Raw genomic sequence first — 24,105 nt, forward strand, 5'->3', positions numbered from 1 at the left:
TGAGGCTGTGCAGCAGCAACTGGCTCTGGGCTGACTTGCACAACCTTCCAGTTAGCAGTGCTCGAGGTTGAGATCTCTGCAGGGAGGTTGGAATAGCCTTTTTCCTGCTGGCAGCGCTGAGCAACAAAATGGGACTGAAGCGACATCGTCTGCATCTTGCTTTTTCATGGGCTCATGGGGCTGATGCAGTGCTGCAGAACATGTGCTCTTCGGAGCACGGTCTGAGCTGCCATCTGGGGACACACCGTAGCCCTTTAGCAGGCCGAGAGGTTGATGGAAACCTTGGTCCAGGCAGCAGCTCCTGGCCCTTTTGGAGCTGTGCCTTGCTTGCATGGCCTTGTTCCACTTTTGTCCCTTTCCCTGCGGGGCTGCCCGGTGCCGCTCAGCAGCAGAGGTTGGGGAGCGTGGTGGGGGGATGCCAAGCACTGGGCGGACGCACTCGGGCTCTGTGTCTTTGCTGGGATTGGGCTGTACCGTGCAGGAGGAACCCCTTCTTTGGTTGAGGGTCTGTCTTCATTCTGTCCCCTGATAAATGTCTCCTCGATGTTTGCACAGCATGAGGGTCCCTGGGGCATGCCGGTGACAGGCGGGCTCCTCGCCGTGCCACGCTTGCGTTGCAGCAGCACCGCAGCACTGGTACCTTCCCAGATTTGGGTCTGTGTCTTCTGGCTCTTTCCTGCAGTGAACTTTGCCATGAGCCCAACCTCACCTTTGCTACAGTCATTTCTGGGCACCTCTTTAAATGCCGCTCCCCCATGGGTGAGCAGTGCCTGTGTCCTCCGTTGAGGCTTGGTGGCCCAGTGGGAAATGCTGGAGTGGGGATAACCCTGGCGTGGCTCACGGGATGCAGTTCCTGAAAGATGCTCATCCCTCAGTACGGCTGTGAACCGGGCTGTGAATGCTGTGTGGGCTGCTGCTTCTCCAGCCTCTGGAGAGACTGAGGGGTTCACCCTCGAAATGTGCTTCTCCTTGGCCACCCTGCTGCTCCAAGGTCAGTGGGGGATCTATGTGCAGCTGCCTGTGCTGCCTTGCCTTGCTTCTGGTTTAGTGAAGGAGCCGAGCTTTCATGGTTGATGCAGCTAGAAAGTGGGGTGCTGGACGGTGATGTGGGGGGCTCTGTAGCTAATGGCTGTGGGGCCTGGCAGTGCTGACATGATGCTATATTGGTCAGGTCTTTGCCTGCAGCAGCTCCTTGGAGGGCTGGATGCCTCTGTGCAGCATCCATCTGGGGGATAAAAGCCATGACTTGTTCTTCAGCCCAAAAAGTTATTATAAAGCACCAGCTGCTGCTGCACTGCATTTGCAGCCGTGCCCTCCCCTTGTCCTTGCAGGGCCAGGGGCCTCTGGCTGTTTGCAGGGACATTGCTGGGCTAGAGCTGCATTGCAGGCAGTGGCTGTGGAAGAGGGGAAGGACACAGAGCTGCGGGGTGCGCTTGGAGAAGGGCTTGGATCGAAAAGCTGCCGCAATGTGTGGTCTGGCAGGAGCCAGCCGGGCACAGGTCTTTTTTCAGGAGCTGCCGATGCTGACGTGAGTGCTGTGTTTCACTCGCCTGCCTTACAGCAGTGCTGGGCAGCGGAGGAGAAGCCGTTAGACCAGGGTGGCAGGAGAGCAAATAACCACAGGAGAGGTGAAGGAGGGAGGGAGGGAGGGAAGTGGTGAGACCTGGAGCAGAGGAGGGGTTTGGTGGGCAGGGGAAGGAGGATTTGTAGGGGATGGCAGGGCTGCTGGTGCCAGGGCCACGGGAGCGGTGGACGTGCCAGTTTGGTGGTGTGCCAAGTCCCCAGCTGCTTTTCTCAATGACCGGGCTGGAAGTGGTTTGCTCGCATCTGCGCCGGTCTTGGGAAGGTGGGGCTGCTCCCGCCGCAGCCCTTGGAGCCAGGCGCCTGCAGATGTCCCTGGGTCCAGCACCGTGGGCTGGGGCTGCCCAGCATCGCCGTGACCCCCTGGCTGTGGAGTTCCGGCCCCCGAGCTGTGGTGTCAGAGGGCGGGGTCTGCTGCGTTTTGGCAGTGCCAGGCAGAAGCGGATGGCTGGGGAGGCTGGGACGGACGGACGGACGTGGCACAGTGAGTGGAGAGGAGGTCTGCGATGGGCTGTTGCTTGCAGGAGGGTGAGCCTGGCTGCTGCGGTCCCTGGTTTTACTAATTGCTGGAGCGCAGAGGGCTCTGGGGAGCTGCGGCGTTTGACAGGAATCAAAAGCAACTGTGCTGCGCTCTAGGGACCTGCCGAATTGGAGGGGACTGGAGAGATGCTCTGCACCTTTTTGTGTCCTGTCAACACCCAGGCCATTGAAGGAGGTGGCAGGGGAAGGTTACCACACCATGTCTGTGGGAATTGCCCTTTAAGGGTCCTGGGGGCTGATGTGCACTGTTGCTTTGTGGGGTTTCTTTGAACTGCTCCAGCTGCTGAGAAATCCATATGGCGTGATTCTCGTGTGCACGGCTGCAAGAGCTGGTGAGCAAATTGCAGGAAATCTCTCCCTGATCTGCTTTCCACGTCGTAAACTGCAGATGCTGGATCCCTCGGGAGCCTTTGGTGGGCATGTGCTGTGCAGAGGTCCCATGGGAGCACTTGGGGAGCTGTCACCTCACCGAGCAGGGCAGAGCACAGTGCCTCGTGCACGCTGCTGAGCCAGGCACCACTTGTAGGAGAGAGGTAAAATCTTCCCTTCAACCAGGACATAACTGAAGAAAAAACAGATGAGCTTTGTTTGGTGCTTGCCTCTGACATCTTGAGGTAAATGAGGTCTTTCCCTCATGGAGACCTTGTAGGCTTTGGCCAGAGCATCCATGCCCCATGCAGTACCCCAAGACAAGCTCCTTGGAGCTGCTGCTGCTCTGTGGTGAGCTAATCCAAAATGTGAGTGGTGCTGGGTGCACACCAAAGGGTTTGCGTCTACAGGTGAAGCATTCAGCTCCATCTGCAGAGAGCTGTCATGAGTGCTGGTGGGTTTGAGGTGCTTTCAGGATCCCATGAAATCCGAACAATATGCTGCAAGGCTGGCACCTGATACTGGTGAATGGGAGCACAGCTTGGTGATGGTTTATATTCTTGTGCAGTCATGACTGACTTAAAACAACACACAACCTTTGTGCTTCTTCCTACACTGCAATTCTATCAGGCTAGGCGAATAGGACATTAGCAGCTGATGGTTTAACATTAGGCCAAAAAACCCCCCTGTTGTCATGAGCCTTTCCCACATCATACTTTCTGGCCCGCAGGAGTGTAGCTCTTCATTTCACACCGAGCGAACGGGAGGTGGCTGCAGATGGGAAGGTTTCATTGAATTGCCAGAACAAATAGTGTAATCAATTGATTTTTGCACAGCTGTAAGAGTATTATTAGCCATTTAAAACAATGGGATACATTTGGCTCCGGTGCTGGCAGGAGGAGAAGGACAGCAGGGCATGCTGGGTGTGGAAGGTGCTGAGCTGGGGGCAGCGTATGTGGGGGAGTATCGGAGAGAGCCTGCTGGGGTGAAGGCTTCTTGTGTATGCAGAAACTACAGAAATCCCTGGGCGGTGGTGGAGCTGCTTGACAAATGGAGAGATGTTATCGAGAGGAAAAGAGAGAGAAAGGGTGGTGGAAAATGCAGTGCCCCAAAACAGAGGAGCTCAAGGGGCAGCCTGGGAGCTGCTGCCGCGGGGACAGGAGTGGTGACTGCTGGGATGTGCTGGACCAGTGACGCTGACGGCGGGGCTGGAGCGCTCTGCTTGGGGTAGTGCCTGTATGTTGGTTATTAAGGCTTGTGCAGAGTTTACACATTGGGAATAAATCCCCTTTTTAGGATGTGGGGGAGGGAGACCCCAACTAAAACTAGTTGTGCAAGCTGCAAGAGAAGAGGTGTTTAAGGTGCACCCCACCAGCAGTGCAGGGGTACGGAGCAGGTTGTGGGATCCCTTCCCGGCCCTGGGAGCTCCGCTCCATCACCGGAGCCCAATGGGAGAAGTTCAGGAGAAATAGGATGCTGTGATGAAGCGAAACGGTTTCATCCCATCAGTCAAGACAATGTAGGCAGCGATGAAGATGAAATTCCCCTGGGGAATAAGGTACTGTGCAAATGGAGAAATTTAAAGAGCAACAAATCACCAGTGCCCGGTGGGCTCCAGCCAGCTCTTCTGAAGGAATTTAACAGTGAAGCAGCTGAACTGCCAGCAAAAAGTAATCTCTCATTAAAAGCAACTGCTGCATGGGAGCGCAGCCTCTTCTGCTCTGTCCTTAATTTAAATAGGTACAAGAAGAACTGTGGGAATTGCAGAGCAGCCAGCTTTATTTTAGCACCAAGAAAATTGACTGAGAAAATAATTAAAGCTTGTGTGGAAATGCCTGAGCTTTAGTGTGATAGATTAAGGACAACAACGCATGGCTTTTATACAGGAAATCCAGTTTAATCGGAGGTTTTTTTCTTCTTTTTTCAGTATTGCAGTAAAATGATTGGGGAGGGCGGTTGGGAGATGAATTATTTGGGTTTTCAGAAAGCCTTGGACAAATTCGCTAAGTTATTAAGGAAATTGTTAAGGCAGGAACTGTTGGAGGAAAGGCCAAATTCTGTTTGATGTTTTCAGATTTACTGGGAGGAAAGAACAGGCAAAGAGGTGTGTACTGCAGTGACGGCCTGGCTGAAGGATGCTCTTCACCGGTCTGGGACTTTGAGCTTGAAATTTAGTGTTAAATATGCATAGCAGGTCCACGTGCACCAGCATATCAAGGTTGCAAGTCAAGCACAGAAAAATGAGGTAATGCTAGGTCTAAATTGGCTGGATGAGCCTAATTGCCTTCCCTCTCTCTCCCTCGAGTGTCTTCGTTAGGTAGGAAGGTATTGCTAATTAGACAGGAGTTCTTTTTCCTCGTAGGACTCTTGTTTCTCTTGGGACAGACCTATCCCAAGGGCAAATTTAGGGCAATTTATTGGAAAGGCTGATGTTTTCAGGAGCATGGTGTCATTGGCAGGGCAGGGGGGAGCAGAGGGGGAGCCCCTCTCCCCTGTCAAATTGGTGAGCGGATCCCTGTCACTGCGGGAGGGTCCTGCTCAGCTGGAGTAGGGGCTGCGCTGCGCAGCCTGAGCTCTTTGAGAATGGGACGTGGCTGCTGGATGGGGTTTTTTATTTTGCCCTGAACAGTGATCAAATTTTGAACTTATTTTCTCGAGGACAACAAAAAGCACACAAACAACTGCTGCCCAGATTTCATATCCTGCTGTTGTGGAGCCAATTAAGGAAAGGGTTGCCATATTTTTTATTTTTTTTTCAATGTACGGGTGGAGCAACATGGCTTTTTTAAGTCTTATTCTTGGAAGTGGCTGAGTAATTTGGGCTGAATTTATTTTGGGGGGTGGGGGGGAGGAAGGAAAAAAAAAACAAAGAAGAAAATAAAAGAATTGCACATGGTGTGGAAAATATCAACATGAAGAGTTAGCATTTGTCTAAGCAGTTCCAGCATGGTTTACAGTGTGGGGCTCTGACTCTGAAAGGCTGGCAAAACCCTGCCCAGTTTTGGTGCTGGAGGAGACCAGGAGGAATTTCAGGTGGACTTAGCAAACACTGGTAAAAGTGAGGGCTGGCAGAGGTCAGGAGGGTGTGCTGGAGGGAAAAATGTGACCTGCAGATGTATATTGTTGGGTTTTAAATTCTCTCTAGTGGCTTAGGAAAGCAGGTGCTGCTGTGTCCAGTTTGGCAAAGGCTGATGCTCACTGTGCATAAGGCACATCAACTTGTCACCACCAAATGGTAGCAAAGCCAAACGCTGGATAGGACTGTTTTTTTTAGCCTGATAAACCATCCACAGTTATACAATAATTATATGCTGATGCCTGGAGAGCAACTTAGAATTGCATCCTAAGTAAATCAAACCCATAACTGGCAGGGCTTGGGAAGAGCTGCAGCATTCCTTGTGCTGCATGTCTGGCTGTGGGCAGGGGTAGGAGGACCAATTTCAAGATGTAGTTGTGGCCAAGCCCCAGAAATGAAAAGAAATTGCAGCTGTTAGTTTTAAACACAGATATGATGTGTTGTATTGATTTTTGGTATACGAACTCCACAGCACAGGGCTTGCATGGCATGGATGTGTGGGCAAGAGCTTTCTTGCACCACAAGCCAAGGGAAAACCACAAGCAGAAGGAGCAGGGGAAATTTGGGGGTGTCTGAAGATGGTCAGAGGTATCAAGGGGAATTTTGGACTGGACGACCATGGCCTTAGGTGAAGTACACCGGGATGTCCCCTGAGCAGCATCTCCTCCTGCTGCTTCTCTCTCCTCCCTTCTTTCCGTGGTGGCAAACCTTTGTATCACTCACGATGAACCTTTGAGCTCGAGGTAGCAATGAAGCATGTTTAGCTTTGATCTTGTAAAAATAATAATTTGTCAGAGGTGGTAGGGGAACCTTTGTATCAAACAACTCTTGGTATAATTTGCTAAAGATATCCCGTGTAGCCCTGGGGCTTATGCTTCTCTGAGTCAGCACATGGGTTTTGGAGCCCATCAAAAAGCTGGGCTCAAAGTAAAAGCACAGGTCACTCTGTGTCCCAGTGGAGCTGGCAGCTGGCTTTGCCACCAGCTCCATAGCACCCACAGCATCGCTTTGCTCGCCCTGGTGCTCCCTGCCTTTCCCCTTCCCTTCCAGCTCTGCCCTTTCTTTGGCAGTCATTGATTTATTTTTATTAATTTTTTTTTTTTTACTTTTTCTATTTCCCTTGGGTTTTGAACAGAGCTCACATTAACGCAGCTGATTCTGTTCCAAAGCATCAGCAACAACTTGTCACTGGGGTTGTTTTTATCCCGTGAATGGAAGGTGCTTGGTCTTGACTGACACGCTGGTATGTGTGTATGCTTGGCAGAGAAGTGTCTGCCCATGGTGTCAGAGAATTGCAGAGGATGGGGGTGTTTACACCAAGGGCTGCTGATGAGGTTTGTCCCTTTGGGAGGCGGGGGGCCAGGGTCCGAGTGCCATTCCCTGCTACTGGGCTGGCACAGGGGCTCCAGATGGCACCCAGCGGGCTCCCACCACCCTGAGCAGGGATCCTGGTGAGGTTGCAGGGGCCGCAGACGTGTGCATCTCTCCTGCATTTGTCCTCTCCGTGAGTCGTGTCTCCCACACTTTGATCAGCCGGGAAGCGAAAGCGGGGAGGCATGGAGCAGCATGTGGGGATGTGTGACACTCTTGGGTCTGCATGCACCCACAGCACGGCGGGGCAGTCACGGTGGTGCAGGTGGATGCTTTGCCCACATCTCGTCTGCTGCACAGACTGGCCTTCAGCAGCGTGGGTGCCCGCCAGCCGACTGACACCCACCTAAAACCACTCGTCATCAACGTCGTGCCGAGCGAAGGTGCGCTGGAAGGATGCCGTGTGCCTCCCTGTGTTATGCAATGGGAGAAATCCCACCCAGGCATTTCCACAGCAAAAATGTTTGGGTTTATGTTACTGCTTTGTTAAACCGCTGCTGCTTGTAGTCGCACCCCTGCCCAGCTTCTGGGAGTTTCCCCAGGGGCTGGTGTGAGCGTGGCTGGGGCCAGCTGACCCTTGGGCACAAGTGACACGGAGCTGTTTGTAAACCATGTTAATATTTTATAGCTTTTATATTTAGGTAGTTAATGACTCTAAACAAAGCAGATTTTAATCTAATCAGCTATTCCTCGTGCCACATCAATCCTGGACATCAAAGCGAACATCAAAGTGAGAGGCTTGAAAGGCTTCGAAGGCAGCGCCAACTGCTTCACCCAGGTGCATCTCTGAGAGAGCTTCCTCGTGCCTGCTTCTGCTCCAGCCCAGTTTTTGAGGCTCCTCTCAGTTATCTTGGATCTAAAGGATGTTGTCCCAGCAAGGAAAACAAGACTAGCGTAAGAACGGCCCTCAGGAACAAAGCAAAAGGCTGTTTAAACTTTTTGCATCTTTTTGCCTCAGATGGCAGCAAAGCCGGGTGCTTCAAAGACAGGCAGGAGCTTGCAACAGCGTGAGGCATCTGATGAGTGGCTGCAGAGGCTGTTGGGGAGCTTCTTGCACGAATCCTTATTTTTAAATTATTTTCCTGTTGTTGGTCAGACTCTAAAACAAATCCTGTTCTTGTCCTTTTTTTTTTTTTTTTCTCCTTTGTGTTTGCTGGCCAGAGGGAACCTGTGGATGAACTGGGGAGGTGAAAGGTGCTCTGCTCCCCATGCTGGGGTTGTACATGCAGCCAGGAGCATCGGGCTGTTACGGCGAGGCAGCTGCTCTACCTGGACTGTCCCAGTAAAGCAAGGGACCAACCCTGATTCAAAGGCAGTTTGTAAGATTTTTAAGCACAAGTGCCCAAAACGAATGGGCAGGGAGCTGCCTGTGGCTGCAGTGATGGTGATGGGGTGGTGTTATGACTGTGCAGTGGAAGCCTCCTCGTCCTGCCAGGCTTGGAGCATGGTGGGGGACGCCTGGCAGATCCGGCTTGCGGCAGGGGATGGCTGCTGCGGAGTGTGCGAGAGCTCCTGGGCGGACGGCCAGGAGCATTTCCTCCGCACCACTTTCCCATGGCTGAGATGGGCTCCAAGGCTTGAGAAAAGCACCAGGGGCCGCAGAGAGGAAGCTGTTGGGAGCCCTTGTGCTCCGCAGCTTTTTTGGAAGCAGCTGCTTTTCCACTGTGTCTCTTGGGGCGGGGGAATTTAAAAAATGTGTATATATATGTGCAGGGCTGCATTTGGGCAGGCCTTGATAAGGTTGCTGCAACATTAACATATCTAAATATCCAATTGCTTAATTTTATAAGCCCCTTGAGCTGATGCAGGGAAGAGCTCAAAATCTCCTCCAGGCACTTGCAAATCCTATTTCAGGCAATTAGGAAGAGATGGTGCGATAGGCAGGGACCGGTGCGGGCAAGTCCTGGCAGGGCACCTGTGTGATTTGCCATTTGCATGCGCTGGAAGCAGCCGTCCGCCCGGGGCAGGCAGGCAGAGGCCCCCACCATGGTTGGGGACAACTGCCAGCACTACTTACAGGAGAGGCTGGAGCTGCCCCCAGAGCACTGGGATTGCTCGGGGCTCCGAAGCTGCTTGGCGGGAGGAGGTGGATTGGAAAATACCTGCAAAAGGTGGGACTGCTCCTGCCCCGCCAGCTCCTGGGCTGCTGAGCCACACGTGCTGCCTGGCCCTGCTGCCACCTCCCCTGCCCACCCAGGGGGACTTCTTGGGGCTTACTGCAGCCAGACCTTCTCCTGCTTCTGCTGGTTCCTCCCATCCACACTTAAATTACAGTTCCTTTTGACAGCATTTTTCCTCTTCTCACCAAACAGGAGCCCATGCACCCTGCCAGTGAGTGGAAACAGGGTGGAAACTTGGCCGAGCTGGGCACCATGTTGCTTTTCATCAGGTTGGCTCCTGCAGCAGCACTGGGGTGAGGGGGTTCTTGCTGGGCTGTGACAGAACGGGACTTTGCCCGTGCCTGTGATACAGGGATGGGTATCATAGTGGGCATCCCTCAGACCCTGACCCGCTGGGGCTGAAGGAGACCTGGAGGCACCATGTGTGCGCTGGGTGTTGGGCATGATCTGGAGCATGGGTGAGAAAGGAGAGGCTGAATTCGATCCTGTGTTGCTGTGTGCCATCAGCTGCTGCCCTTTGCTTTGGGGTGGCATGGAGTAGGGCTGGGAAGGCTGCGGTATGGCAGGGAGAGGCTCTGCTCCTGGGCTCTGAGGCATCTCTGGTGGGAGAAACCCATGTGCAGGTGCAAAAGGGCTGTGCTGCCAGCCCAGCAAGCAGTGGGACAGGCAGTCGTCCTCAAACAGGGCCCGCTCATGTCTCCTGATGCTCCAAATGGAAGGGCACAGTTATGGACTGAGGCTCTGCTACCCAGGCCTTGACTTTGGGTGGCTGTTTGGTGTCTGTAGGCAGCAGAGCAATGCTTAGCTTTCAAGCCAGCCCAATGTCTATCAACACAAAGCTTGAACTCATCAGTTGATGGGAGTGGGATCCAATAACACCCAGTGCAGTGCTTCTTGCAACTGAACAAGGTGAAAAATGCTCGTGAGGGATTGTTGGGCCTGTAGCTGAATTTGTGATCCAGGAGCTGTCACTGATGATGGCTGCTGGTCTGTGGTGGGACAGAGGCAGTGACATGCAACAGGGATGAAACAATCAAAGAAGCCAGTGCAGTTGGATCTGGAGGATGACAGTGTGCAGATTCCCCTGGGTGATTGTTGCTGCTGTTTGTCTCTTCGTGACTTTGATTTAATTAGAAAGCAAAGCCTCGCTCCCAGTGAAGGCTGCTGGGACATGGGCTGAAGAGAGGAAGGCACTTTAGGCTGGGTCTTTGGGCTTGAAAAAAAGGTGACTGGGGCTGGCATCCCTTGTTCCAGGATGGCAGCTAGCAGGCAGTAACACCCAGTTTCACCTCTCCTGCCTCCAGGGTACCAGCACCAAAGTCCCAAGCCGTTTTCCTCATAGGCATCCCCCTTGCCAGAGCCCATCTTGTCATGAATTTGGAAAGAAATCACCAGCCTTCTCCTTCTGTGCTTCCTCGGCTGGGAGCTCCTCCTGCCCAGATCCAACGCTCCCTCCAGTGCAGGACATCCTCACAGAGGGCTTAGCTCCCGCCAGCATCTCCCAGCTCTGAGCCCTGTGTGGCCAGACCCTGCCCTGCTCCCCCTTACCGCATAATTAAACGCTCTCTCTCCCCTGCGGGAGATATTTCCAGCCAGTGTCAACCCAGAGCAGTGGCACACTAATTCGGAGCAGAGAGTAACTCTTCAAGTGCTTCCCTCCACCCGGTTCCCGCAGGGAAGCAGCGGGGCCGATTAATTGATTGCTGGTTTGTCTCCAATGCAGAGCAGAGCTCAAGTCAGTGGGGCTGCTGTGAAGGCCACCCTGTCCCCCTCCTCCCTAATTAGCCCTCGTGTGTGGCTGTGGTGAGAAGTGTGCAGTTTCTCTTCTTGGCACCTGCCAGGCTGTTACTCTTACCCCCCCACCCCTTTTTTTTTTTTTTTTTTTTTTTTTTTCCTCCAGAGACCTGCCAGAGGCCAGCATGAGGTCTGGGGGTGGGTTTGCACCCTGTGCCCACTGCGGTTTCAGTGGGGTTTTCATTAAGATGGGGGTGTCAGCGTGCTGCCCCAGTGCCTGCTGCTTGCTTGTCCTCCAGCCCGGATGGAGAATTGTCCTGCAGCCTGGGTGGAGAGGGAGCTCAGTGGCTGCTGGGTGTGTGGAAGGGACAGCATTTGGGAGTGTGCTGGGTCACTGGCAGAGACAGTCCAGGGCTTGTGGTGCAACCTGGTGCTCTGCAAAACTGGAGCTTGGAAACAGTGCAGCAGCATGTTAGGTCACTTGCAGAGAACCCGTTTCCAGCCTCACGCAGCGGAGAGGATCTAAAAATATGAGCTTGTTTGCCTCCAGCTGGAGTTGATTTGGGCATCCCTGGTTGTTGCTGGAGTGCAGCAGAGGACAGCTGAGAGATGGAAGTTTGCAGACTGTAATTTCACTGCTCTTCCTTCCCCGCCCTGCTCTGCTCCTAAAAGGCGACGGCTGGGAGAAACACAGAGCAGGAGGATGGTACATTAGAGCTCCTGACCCACTTTGCTCAGAGTTTCCAGGACGTGATTCACCTTTTCCCCTTCACCAAAAGGAAACAGGGGTGTGTAGCTGCTAGAGGGGATATTTAGAGTTTTATCTTTGCTGTGCAGCAGCATATGGGAAACCAGCATGGCCCCTTGCTTCTGTCTTGGGCAGTGCTCACTAAAAGAAACATGAAATCATGTGGTTTCTCCTGTTTTTGTCTTCAGCCTTGCTGTCCAAGTCCTGTTCCCTGGTGGGCTAGAAGGTGATGGAGAGGAGCTTGCTGCTGCCCCTTCTCCCTTCTCTCCTGTCCTGCAGCACCTCTGGGTGCTGGTTTGAGCTGGTGGCTTGGCTCAGGTGGACGGTATAGTGAGATGCTTCAGCCATGCCGATGTGCTTGCCTGAGCCTGGCTGGGCTGCAGGAACAGTGTTGGGGTGCACAGAGTGTTGGGGTGTTGCAGAGGTGATAGATCTGACTCCTCTGGGTGCCTGTTTCTGGTGGAGAGGAGCTGCCTAGGAGAGCTGCTGTCTCATGTCTCTACTCTCCTCTCTCCCAGGTACCAGACCACCTTCCCTGGTTTTTGATGCTGAATCAGGATTGTTTTAACTAAAGATGGAAACACTGGAGTCAGAATTGACCTGCCCAATCTGCCTGGAGTTATTTGAAGACCCTCTCTTGCTGCCGTGCGCCCACAGCCTCTGCTTCAGCTGTGCCCACCGCATCCTGGTGTCCAGCTGCTCCTCCAGCGAGTCCATCGAGCCCATCACTGCCTTCCAGTGCCCCACGTGTCGCTATGTCATCTCCCTCAACCACCGGGGCCTGGAGGGCCTCAAGAGGAATGTGACCCTTCAAAACATCATCGACCGCTTCCAGAAGGCATCCCTGAGCGGCCCCAACTCCCCCAGCGAGAGCCGCCGCGAGAGGACGTACCGCAACAGCCCTACCATGTCCGTGGCCGGCGAGAGGATCGCCTGCCAGTTCTGCGAGCAGGATCCCCCGCGGGACGCGGTGAAGACGTGCATCACCTGCGAGGTGTCGTACTGCGACCGCTGCCTGCGGGCCACCCACCCCAACAAGAAGCCCTTCACCAGCCACCGTCTGGTGGAGCCCGTGCCTGACGCGCACTTCCGAGGACTCACGTGCTTGGAGCACGAGAACGAGAAGGTGAACATGTACTGTGTTGCTGATGACCAGCTCATCTGTGCCTTATGTAAACTGGTGGGCCGCCACCGGGACCACCAAGTGGCATCCCTCAGTGATCGTTTTGAAAAGCTGAAGGTAAGCACCCAGCGCGGGCAAAGTCATCTGTAGGGTCTGGTGTTTGCTGAGGATGGTTGTCAGAGCAGAAGCTGGTTCCACATGCCCAAGTGGCACCTCTTATTTAAGCCAAACAACTCCTGAAGGATATGTGGGCTGCAGGATGCAGCTTATGGGCTCCTCCAGGACCCTGGTACCAGGAGGCTAAGTTGGGTCTCGCTTGTGCAATTAGAGCAAAGTCTTTGCTATTTTATTTTTCTCCTTCCAGTGTGTGTGCTCCCCAAGGCGTTGGACATTCTTCCCAAACAGCTGGAAACATCATCATGCACCAAGGTGCCCTGTGGCTGTTGCCCCAGGAGTGCGGCTTTTCCCCTGGGGTTTGTCCTGTCCTGTGAGAGAGCTGGGGTGGCAAAGATTGGCTTGGGAGACCTGTGAGCATGATCCCCTGAGGCTGCTGTGCTCAGGCTGTGCCTGATCAGCCCTCTTGGAGGATGGGAGCAGGACAGGTTGGGCTGTGGGCATTTCCTTTTGGAAGGCCACTTTGCAGGCTTCCAGGGTGCAGGCTGTGGTGCGCGGGAACCCTCTTCTTGTCCATAAAACCTCCCCTGCAGGCTTTGCCCATGCCTGAGAACGCTGTGCCCTGAGAAGTGCTTCAGGAAGTGCTTTCATGTCCTCCTTAAGCCAGCTTGCTCAAAGCTTCGCTGCTATGAGAGAGGAGAGGGCTGGGCTCTGGGAAGTAATGGGTGATGAATGGGTTGGGAACAGCCCTGTGGAGAAGGACTTGGGGATATTGGTGGATGGAAGACTGGCCATCAGCTGGCCACATGCACTCACAGCCCAGAAAGCCGACTGTGCTTCACTGGGCTTGCAGCATGGCCAGGAGGTCGAGGGAGGGGTTTCTCACCCTGTACTCCACTGAGACCCCCCCCAGAGCACTGTGTCCAGCTCTGGGGTCCCCAGCACAAGGAGGACATGGACCTGTTGGAGCGGGTCCTGAGGATGCCACAGGAATGGTCCGAGGGCTGAGCCCCTCTGCTAGGAAGAAAGGCTGAGAGAGTTGGGGGTGTTCAGCCTGGAGAAGAGAAGGCTCCAGGGAGACCTTATTGCAGCCTTTCAATATATAAAGGGGGCTCCTAGGAAAGACGGAGAGAAACTTTTTACCAGAGCCTGTAGTGACAGGACAAGGGGCGATTGTTTTAAACTGAACAAGGATAGGGTTAAGTTAGACATAAAGAGGAAATCCTTTATAATGAGGGTGATGAGACACTGGCACAGGTTGCCCAGAGAAGCTGTGGCTGCCCCCTCCCTGGCAGTGTTCAAGGCCAGGTTGGATGGGGCTTTGAGCAACCTGGTCTGGTGAAAGATGTCCCTGCCCCTGGCAGGAGGGTTGGACTAGGTGGTCTTCAAAGGTCCCTTCCATTCTGTGAAGCAGTGATGGAGCTCCTCTCTGCTTCCCAAGTGCCCCACACTCCTCCTCTGTCTTTTGCCCTCCCATGGGATCTCCAGCACTTCAGCTTTTTGCAGATGCCATCCCTGGAGGGGCTGGCCTGAGCTATCCTCTATGTCTCCCAGAGGGACCAGGCCAAGGTAGGGTGCTGTCTTGTGGAGAAGGTGGCTGGAGGCTGACCAGGATTTGGAAGCTTCTGAAGATCCCCGATATGGTCCTGTTGCCTGGGGTCTCCCTTCTACCTGCTTCCTGCCGCAACCAGCATTTCCAGCAACGGGGAGCTCCCGGGGTGGGGAGCCTCTTCTCTGTGACAGCCCATGTTTTTTGTCCTAATTTCCCCTGAGCTGAAGTGGCATAAATGGGCAATCATTCTCTCCAGCCCCCCTCACTTGTAGCACGTTATTGATCCGAACCGAATTACTGTTCTGCTGCTCTTCAGGTAGGAGAGAGTAAACTTCCCAGGGATCCCTCCGGAGTACTTTGAAGCTTAATTTTTATGCAGTGGCTGTGGTTGTACTGAATATTATGTGAACCCGTATGGATGATGTTTGACCTATATAAAGTTAGAAATCCTTTTCCATCCCCTGTGCATTCCGCATGAGTCTGCAAAACGCTTTTAATTCCTCTTTTTTTTTTAATATTAAAAAAAATATAGCTGGTCCCATTAGAGGTCACGCTGGTGCGGCTGTAACTATGGCAGCAGTCATATTCCCATTATAACCCTTCTCATGTGTTTCCAGCTGCTTCTTCCTTGGTTCTTTCTCCCTTAATGTTCTGAGCTTGTTCTGACCCAAAAGTGCTTTTCTTGGCTCTTTGTCTTGTTAATGTTTTGAACAAAATCGATCTGTCCGCTCTTGTGTTTTTTAAGGGCAGAGGAAATACTTCTATCACTGTATCAAAAACACAGAACACTTTTTTATGTTCAGGCCAAATTAATTTTTCCTCTTTTTTTTTTTTTTTTAAACAAACTGATGCTGGAACTCTTTCTAGATGTCCAGTTTCCTGGGCTGGTTTCCCACCTGCCTTTCTCCAAAATCTTCCAAACCCCATGTGACACGCCCAGTGATGTGACTTAAACATCTGCGGCAGCAGGAAGAACATGCTATAGGATGTCCTGTACTTTATTTCTGTCTCTCGCCATGTTGCAGCCATGAGGTCTGTCTTTTGGTAGGTGCTGTCAAATGGTATTGGTGCTGGCATATGCCTGCAAAGTGTCTGGAGTTTGTGGTGGCTGATACTTGCCTTTAGACCTTGATGTGCCTGTCTCATCTTCCCATCACGCTTCACCTAAGCTTCCCCCTGTGTGCGGAGCAGCGCCAGCAGCCCGGTCCTTAGTCCAGGACATTCTTCTTCCATGAGGAAATGTCTCAATTAGCGAATTGGAAACCTTAGAAAGAAATGACCATGTATGTTTGCACGCAGTAAACCTGGGGATAGAAATTAAAACCCTGTCAATATTTCCCCATAATCCAGCCCGTGTCAACTAGCCAGGCAAATTCATCTGAAGACAAGAACCCTTGACAACCTAAATTGCTTCTTCAACCAGCCAAATTTTTCAGGTTGCCAGAACACCTTTTTTTTTTTTTTTTAACTTTTAAATAACAGTCTTAAGTCACTTTGTACGAGGAGGGAGGAAGCTCTCCTCTGCTAGAAACATTCTTTCTGTGCTATTCATCCTGCCCAGCTCCCCAATCAACTGCAGGAGCTGTAGCTGAATGGGGGGGCAGGGGAGAGGGCAGCGGTGGCAGATGTGGCTTTCCTCCTAGGCATGACTCCTACATGGAGGGGACAGCAATTATGTGTCTGTAATCCCTGTCTCTGGCTCTGCATCAGTTGGGCTTTTTTTGGATGGCTTTCTTCCTAATGCTCTACCTCCACTGCAGGAATTGCACTGAATCGATGCCGAGCTTTACGAGCAGAGTCAATATTTGAATTAGTGTTTTGTGTCATCTTCCTCGTACAGTCTCAGTCTATAGTTCTGACCACAATGTGCTCTCTGGCAATACTTGAAATCCTTGCAAGTACCTGAAATACTTGAAATCATTAAAAAAGCCCTGGGATGGGAGCTCTGGTGGGATGCTGCCACCCAGGAATCTGTGGCTGATGGAGCTAGCTGCTCCCTCCCACAGCCACTTCACCCCCAGGCCTGCCCAAAGTCCCCCTGTGTCCCCACAGCAGGGATCTGCCCCCTCCTTTCTCTCTAAGTCATTAATGAGTGAGTTACGTTGCAGCCAGCCTGCTCTTGAAGATCCGTGGTACGCTTGGGCATTGAGCAGTGAGCAGTTGCTCTTAATCTCTGGCTTTGATCCTGTCGCTAGAGTGAGCTGGAAATACCTTTCAAGTTGGTTTTTTTGATGGAAAATAAGGTTTTGAACCAAGTAACTTCATTTTGTCAAAAGGCCTGTGCATTCCACAAAAATTTTTGGCGGGAATTTTTTTTTCCTCTTAGAAGAGCTGAATACCTGAAAAGCATACTGTTGTGTCTAAACCCTGAACCATCTCCCAGTGCTCCCCTTCCCCTCTGAGCTTGTTTTATATCAGAAATCTGGTGCAGTGTGCCTTTCCCATACAGGCTCTTTAACAATCTGTCCATACCATATTACACACCTCAAGGTGCTCTAGGAACCATCTTTAATCCCTTTAATGCATATTATGGCTTTTTATTTTGTGCATTTTCAACTCCACTTGTTTATATTATAAAAAAGTTGGTGGGTGTGAGCAGTTTTCCTGAATTGCACTAAATCCAAGTCATGAACGTTGCTGGGTCCTGCTGCAGTATGACCCGTGGTGCTGAGACCCCTGCTGAAATATTCATGTGTAATCATGAGCCGACAGACACTTCTCTTCAACCAGAAGTGCTTACCTTGTGCTGCTGCCTTTATTCATTTACAGCTGCGATGGGTAGAGGAAGAACTGTTCCTTCCCTTCTCCTTCGCCCGGCAAGGTGGCATTCACATTAACATTTACCCTGGTAAGAGGGTGCAACCAGAGCCTTGAGCAGAGGGCACGTGCTGGGCTCTTTAGGCAGAGATGGGCACGCTGCTGGTTGAGGGTTCATTTGGTGACATAATTACGTCTGTGCAGAGCGGGTGGCTCCAGCACCCGCTCAGCTTTGAGGTGGCACCTGTCCAGCTGCGAGAAGAACCATGTGGTGCCTTCAAAAAGTGGAATTAAGCTAACATTGCATGTTTGAAGGCAACTTCATATCTCTTGTCCTTTTGCAGCTCACCTTAAGGGTTTTTGGCTGCACAAACCCCACCTGCATCAGGTCTCGGAGGTCTTGGGGTGCCACCTGTGTCTTTTGGGGTGTGTGCTGCTTGGCATGTCCTTGCTCAGCCTTGGATGACCAATCCTGCCGTATTGTGCAGCCCTTCTTGTGGCAGTGAAGCATCTGCTGGCAGCGCAGGCCAGGCTCGCTCGTTGATAGCATTGGCCTCTGCTTCTGCAACGCGAGGGGCAGCGTGGGCACTCCTGATGCGTCAGCTTGGCTGTGAGTAGTCAAAGTGCATCAGGACTTCGGTGCTTGTTTTCCTTCTCTGGGTGTTCAGGAAGGGTCGAGATGTTCGACACAATCAGTGGCAAAGAAGTCCATCAGCTTGGCTTGCTGGCTGAAAATCAACATTAAAGATCAAATTAAAAATGTATGTAGATTAAGAGCAAAACTAATGGCTTGACCTAGATAAAGCGAGCGCCTAGGACAGCAGCGCATTATCTGCCGAGTAAAATCTTGGCCAATTATAAATTCAGATTGCTTGAAACTCGTAATTACGGTTCTCTCTGCAGAGCGCTGCCCTGCCCTGAGTCCTGCCTGTGCCAGCGGTGGCTGCCGCTGTGCCAGGGCCGGGCGCGAGGTTATGCTCCCTGCAACAGAGCGGTTACGTCAAGAAGGACTTTGGCTGAAGAGCTCTGGCTGGCTCTTCCCGTCTGTGATTTGTGGTGGAAGGAGGGTTTTTTGGGTTTGTTTTGGTTTGGTTTTTTTCTCTTTTTGGAGAAAGGATTTTGCCTTAATTATTCACTGCTGTCCTTTGCTTCTCCATCTGCTCCATTCCCTTTGTAGGAACCAGTTACAGGCCAGCTCAGAGGAGGCTTTTCCTTTGCTGTTGTGGAGGTTTCTGTTGATTGACAGGCTGGAAATACCAAAAAAAAAAAAAAAAGAAGAGAAGAAAGCTGTGTTCTGTAACACTTTTGTATCCTCTCTTTGCTAAAGGAAGAGCAGTAACCCAGGTGGAAAGCCCCTGTGTGTTACACTTTGAGAGGTGCACTGCCTTCAGTGGGTTTACATGAGTGGGCCTCAAGATTAAAAAAAAAAAAAAAACTCCCTGTGCTAGACAAATTGTATGCAGAAAGCTGATAGTTATTCCAAGGCTCTTAAGAGAGTGGTAGGGTAGGAAAATGAGGAAGAAAAAAACCTTCCTTCACGCTGCAATATAGGACTTCTTCGCCTTGGGACTTGTGAATGAGTTCTCACTTGCGCTGTGTGAGTCACTGAGATTGCTGCTTAATTTATAATTTACTGTACTGCCATGGGGCTAAACTGAATTTTTATATATATATATTTATTTCCCACACACAAAGAAGAGTTAGCTAAGAACGAGGGTTACAATTGTGACTGCTGTGACTCCTACACAGAACACAGTGGGGCTGTTAACCAGCAAAAATACAGGAAGCTCTGGCTGTGTTGTAGCTATCAGCTCCTTTACCCTTTACCAGCAGCAGATACGCTTTTGCTGCTTCTCTTTGAGACCCACTTAGAGGAGGAGATGCAAACTCAGCTGAGGCTTGCTGCAGACTGGGTTTGTGGTGGTGGGAGGTGAAACCGCCCTGCTGCTCTGGGGACCCTGGTAGGGTGACATGGGGCCATCTGCAGATGCTGCAGCCCCAGCCATGCTGGCGGAGGGCGTTCGAGCCCCCCTTGGCCGCAGCCCTGACTTAGCCACAGTTCAAGCTAGCCTACAACAGTTGCAGTACCAGTGCAGGCAGGCCCATCCCTTGGGGCTGTGCTGGAGAGCCAGGTGCCTGCATCACCACCTGCCACAGTTTTGGGACAATGAGCTGGGCCTGCAGCTACTGGGGTTATTGACAGGCATTTCAGGGCAAGAAGAGCCCCTGCCTTCTCCTGCCAGCCTTCTCCTCAGCCTTACCTGCCATTTCTTTTGCTTTCTCTGCATGAGTTCAGGCATCTCTACTTCCTAGCAAGCTCCTGAGGCTTTTTTGTATTGGCTTCTTTCTCCTAAGGCAGGTAGACAGCAGGGGGGGAAAAAAACGGAGTGTGCTTTTATTTGTTAACTTGTGTTGAGTTTGTAATCTAGTGACTGGTTATAAGAGATCTCTCTGAGCAGGGGAGACGTGTGGTCCAAAACAGGGTCCCCAGCACAGAGTCATCATTCCCATTGCTTTGTTTGCAGTGACAAGCAAATGCCTTGCAGAGCAGCAAGCACTTACTGATGTTGAATGCACGCAAAAGAGCATCTTGCCTCATCTCTGATGCAGATAAAGGTATTTGATCCTCTGCCAGGTCTCCCTATCAAGTGATTGCCCTGGCCTCTGTCTAGCAGTTCAGCGTGCCCTTTGGATGCCACACAGCGGGAGTCAGTCATTGCTATGGCTTGGATGTCAAAATTGCAACCAGTTGAGCATCCCTTAATGGGAAATTGTGAAAGGTCCTGGGAGGTCCATCACATCTGCGTGAGCCAAAGGTGCATGCAGTCCTGTGGAGGGGACAGTTCCCAGGAACTGGCACGCTCTCCCCATGGAGGTGGAGGCTGCTTGGACGCGAGAAAGCTCCATGCACTGGAAGTTGTAGCCATGGAAATAAGGTTGGTAATAAATAAGGCTGAAAATAAAGCTTGGAGCTGTGGCCCTGGTTTGGTTGGGTTTTTTTTCCTTTTTGGCATGCCAGAGGGAAACATGAGCAATGCAGGGTGGTCTGCATGTTGGTCTGTCTGCCTTTGAGCTGTGTCCTACTGTTGCAGAAGCCCCAAGAGGCAGGAGGAGGCTCACAAGGACGTGTGGGGCTGGTGTCACCTCCCTGCAGCCTGGGCTGCCCTTACTGTTTTGCTCAGATTTTACTGAAAACACCTGCTTGATGCACACGGCGGAAGCGTGTCACCCCGTCGTGTGTGAGCACAGCACTGCTTCAGCTGTAGCATTTACCTATGGAGCATGAGTCATACAGAAATGCAACATTTTCCTGGATGCTTTGCCCCGCAGTAGGAGAGGGATCAAAATGTGCCCCAGTGTCTGACGTAGCTCCCAGTTTAAATTTTCCATTGGCACGGAGAGCGCAAGTGTTGGTAACTGCTTAAATATTTTTTGTAGGTCATGGGGACCAGAAATCAGCACTGCATGCTGGGATCCTTGGTTTTCTTTTTTTTCCAGAAATCTGCTTTTTGGGGAGGGTTTGGATTTTTTTTTTTAGTGGTTGTGTTTTTTTTTTTTTTAAAAACCTAAGCTATTACAGGTCTTGAGATAGTTTCTCAGGTCTGCTATGTTGGCTAGATTAATCTCTCACTTTTTCCAAAGCTACATTCACATCCAAGCTGATTTCAATGTTACTATCTCACGAGCAGCTTAAGATGGAAAATGAAAGTGCAAAGCTGTGCACAAATCATTTGACAACACTGTGTTTGGGATGAGACTAAGGGATTAATCTCCAGCCTTCGTGTCCTGCAAGATAGCAGGCCAGAACTGAAGTCTATGGAAGAAGCAAGATGTTAAGCAGACGAAATTATTTTTAAATAACAGGTGTCACCTTCTTTTATTAAAGTGTTGTCCCCTCCCTTCCCCCAAAATGCCTTAATTTCAGGAAGTGGCCGGTGGTCAGTCTGTTCACCTGTTGCATCAGCCTCAAGCAGTAGGAAGTGATGAAGGTGATGGTTAAGGATATGAATAAATTTCACCCTTGTTGAGCTTGGTAAACCAAAATTCATGGTTCTTATCAGCTGCGTGAGTGTAGAGATGGTGGGGTGTGAAAGTTGAGTGCGTGAGGCTGCAGGCACGGGACACTGCTGGGGAAGATGCTTGTGGGGGCTGGTGGGCTTGGACAGTTGACTTGTTTTGGGAAGGTGAAGGCAACAAGGAACGTGCCATTGACCCGCTGCCTGGTGGCGCTTGGTACAGATCCCTCAGTAAAGGAATGTGGCCCAAGGTCAGGGGAGCAAGGGAAGGGCAGATGTGGGATGTTGGGGTACCCAGGCAGCAGCCCCGGCCCTTCAGCAACTTGCTTTTGGAAATGTCTCGCTTGGAAAGTTGCCAGCTTTTGATGGAAGAGGGCCTGCCAAGAGTTTCAGACAGTGTCTTCTGTGTGCTGGCTTTCAGGATGGTAAAGGATGCAGCTGATTTGAATGTCCCATCTCTGTAATCTTGCAACCAGCTGGTGCCCGCAGCCTCACCTGCAGCTTCCCAGCTTGAGGGTCTCCTCCAGGCTTTCGGTGTGGCAACAGCAAAGCATCAGATACGCTTTCAAAAGCACAAAGAGGAATAGAAGCCCCTGAACCTTTTGCCATCAACATAGGCAACAGACCCACGATGAGCCTGAGTGGGCCACGTTTCTACTCATGCCTAAGGATGAGGCCAGATGCTTAGTCTACATTATTGCAGGAACACTGCTAATGTCCCTATGTCATCCCTTGCTCTCTTCACAAGTAGTATTTGCAGTGGTGGTTTGCTTTAATTTTATTTAGCTGCTGCCCTCTGGGCTGCTGGCAAGATGCCAGCGTGGGCAGTGGTCAGACAAGGTTTTGAAAGCATCAGTATGGAATGCCAAGGGCCATTCGGCTGGTCCAGGGGCTGCCGTGCCTCTAGTGCCACTTTCCTGGATGATAAGGGTGTGTTTTGCACCACTTTCTTGCAATGATGCTGGGTACCCAGTCTGAGTATGCTCTTCTGAAGATGTAATTTTTTCATTACTCTGTAAATAAACAGAGCTCAAAACGTGGCATTTCCACTCCCAGCAGCTCTGTGGTGCTTTCGTCAGGGGGCCAACCAGGAATGAAAATGCGTCCAAATTACTGAAGGGGGACAAGGGAATCTTTTGGCAGAAGTTGTTGCACCGGTAAGTCAGAAATGAAAAACTTATGAGCGCATCAAATTGTATGAGTGCTGCAGCTCCAGATCATAATGTATTAAATTCTTGCTTAACTTTATACCTTATGATGATTGACTCTTACGTAATGGTTAGTTTGGTGGGAATAATTTGTGCGGAGGTGCTGCTCGTGTGTCCTGCCAGTGCTGGGCAGGACGTGGAGGGAAATGCAGGCACTGCAGGTACATAATTTCCTGCTCAAAAGGGCTTGTGGAGGAACTGGGGTGCGTTGCAGGGGAAGGATCATTCTCCATGCAGCAAGAACCTGGCAGAACCTCGGGTTTATGGCCCTTTGTGAATGTTTTCTTGCTCATGTCCTAGACCTTGGGGCTTGAAGACTGCCAGGGAAAATTAATGATGACCAGAAAAAAGTCTCTGGTTCTTGCTTTCTTGCAGAGGGATCTATCCCTGGGCTCTGGGAGGAGGGAAGTGTGAAAATGAGCAGGAAAATTTTAAGACAGCAGCATGCGACCTGCTTGGGAGCCAGGCTTTTTGTGGTGGCCCCAGTCTGCGCTGGGACCTCATCGCTGCCTCTGGCCTGTCCGTGGCCACCTCTCCAAGACCGTTGGCAGTACCAGTGCCTTGATCATCTGAACCTCAAAGCAATGTTGAGTTTGGGAGATGCCATCTTGTTGGTGTGCCAAGGGGTTTTACTCTTAATGCTGTTTTGCACAACTCTATCAGGTGGTGGTTGCTCTGGACCTGAAATGATGTGTTCAAACACTGCAAAAATGAGGTCTTAAACATCTGTGGCTTTTACTGGGCTCTTCTGTAGCTGGTGTGGTGTCCATCAAAGAGGCTTATGCATGAGATGACAGGTTTAGCAGTTGAGTTTTCAGTGCTATTTCTGGAGAAGGGGAATAATCTCTGAGATCTAATACTTAATACTACTTTCCAGCATAAACAAATCTATGTCAGTCCTTGAGCCATGGCCATGTAGTTTTTCAAGCCAATTTATGTTCCCATCAAACCTAATCTTTGTTCTAGTCATCCCTTGTCATGTGACTTAACAGATTACTTTTTTTCCCCTCTGTCAACAGACTTGTTAACAATACAGATACTTTTATGTTATAGTTTTCTTTATAGCATCTCTCTGGATGCCTCAAATGTGTGTTATCTTTTGCAGTTTCTAAATTTCCATTTAATCCTGATTCTTCTCTCCATGTACTCCCGCTGTTTCTCTGCAATATAAACTCTTTCAGGGAAAACTTACCCTTTGCGCACAGTTTCCTTCCCAGAACAGGTACTTTTGTTTCCTGAAACAACTGCAAACTGTCATCTTTTCAAGGCTTCTGTTTTGTGATGTTTGTAAGGGTGCGAGCTGAACTTCAGCTCTTTCAGTTCTGCATGAATAGGTTTTTTAAAAGTAATAAAAAAAAAGTTAGTGCCACTCCAGATCCCATGGAAAGTCTCCAGCGGTGAAGGATTACCTGCATGGGAGGTGATGCTCCACCAGCTGCACAGCGTTGCCTTGTGGCCCGTCCCCTGGGGAGCTCTTCTTTGGGGTGCTCGGGTACGTTTTCTGCTTCTTGCTCCCTTTGCTTGAGTTCCTGTAAAATGGTTTTGTTCCTTGCAGATTCTGCTCAAGGGCAGGACACTGTTTAAGACTGTTTATTCTCAGCTGTTCTGCAGTGCTTCTCCTTCCAGCAAGCTCATGCTACCTATGCCTTTTGTTGTTGGTGGTTTTTTCTTGTTTGTTTGTTTTTTTTAATTCTTACTTTTCTGAGCTTTTACTCTGAATTTTCCTCTTTGCTTTGTGGCTTTGGTCACCCAGTCCCTTGGAGCTTGCACTTGGTGCATCTTGCGTTCTGCCGTGT

The 24,105-nt window shown here is 51.1% G+C and overlaps 1 protein-coding gene across 1 annotated transcript in view; it reads left to right on the forward strand.

The window, feature by feature from the left end:
* MID2 (midline 2) overlaps window positions 1-24,105 on the forward strand; it is a 117,849-nt gene that overhangs the window by 13,735 nt on the left and 80,009 nt on the right. Inside the window, exon 2 of the mRNA XM_074882783.1 lies at window positions 12,058-12,779. Within this exon, the coding sequence (XP_074738884.1) occupies window positions 12,114-12,779 (666 nt within the window). The 5' untranslated portion in view covers window positions 12,058-12,113. The remainder of the gene's footprint in view (window positions 1-12,057; window positions 12,780-24,105) is intronic.

The sequence above is a fragment of the Strix uralensis genome, chromosome 13 (genome assembly GCF_047716275.1).
Source record: "Strix uralensis isolate ZFMK-TIS-50842 chromosome 13, bStrUra1, whole genome shotgun sequence".
Lineage (NCBI taxonomy): Eukaryota > Metazoa > Chordata > Aves > Strigiformes > Strigidae > Strix > Strix uralensis.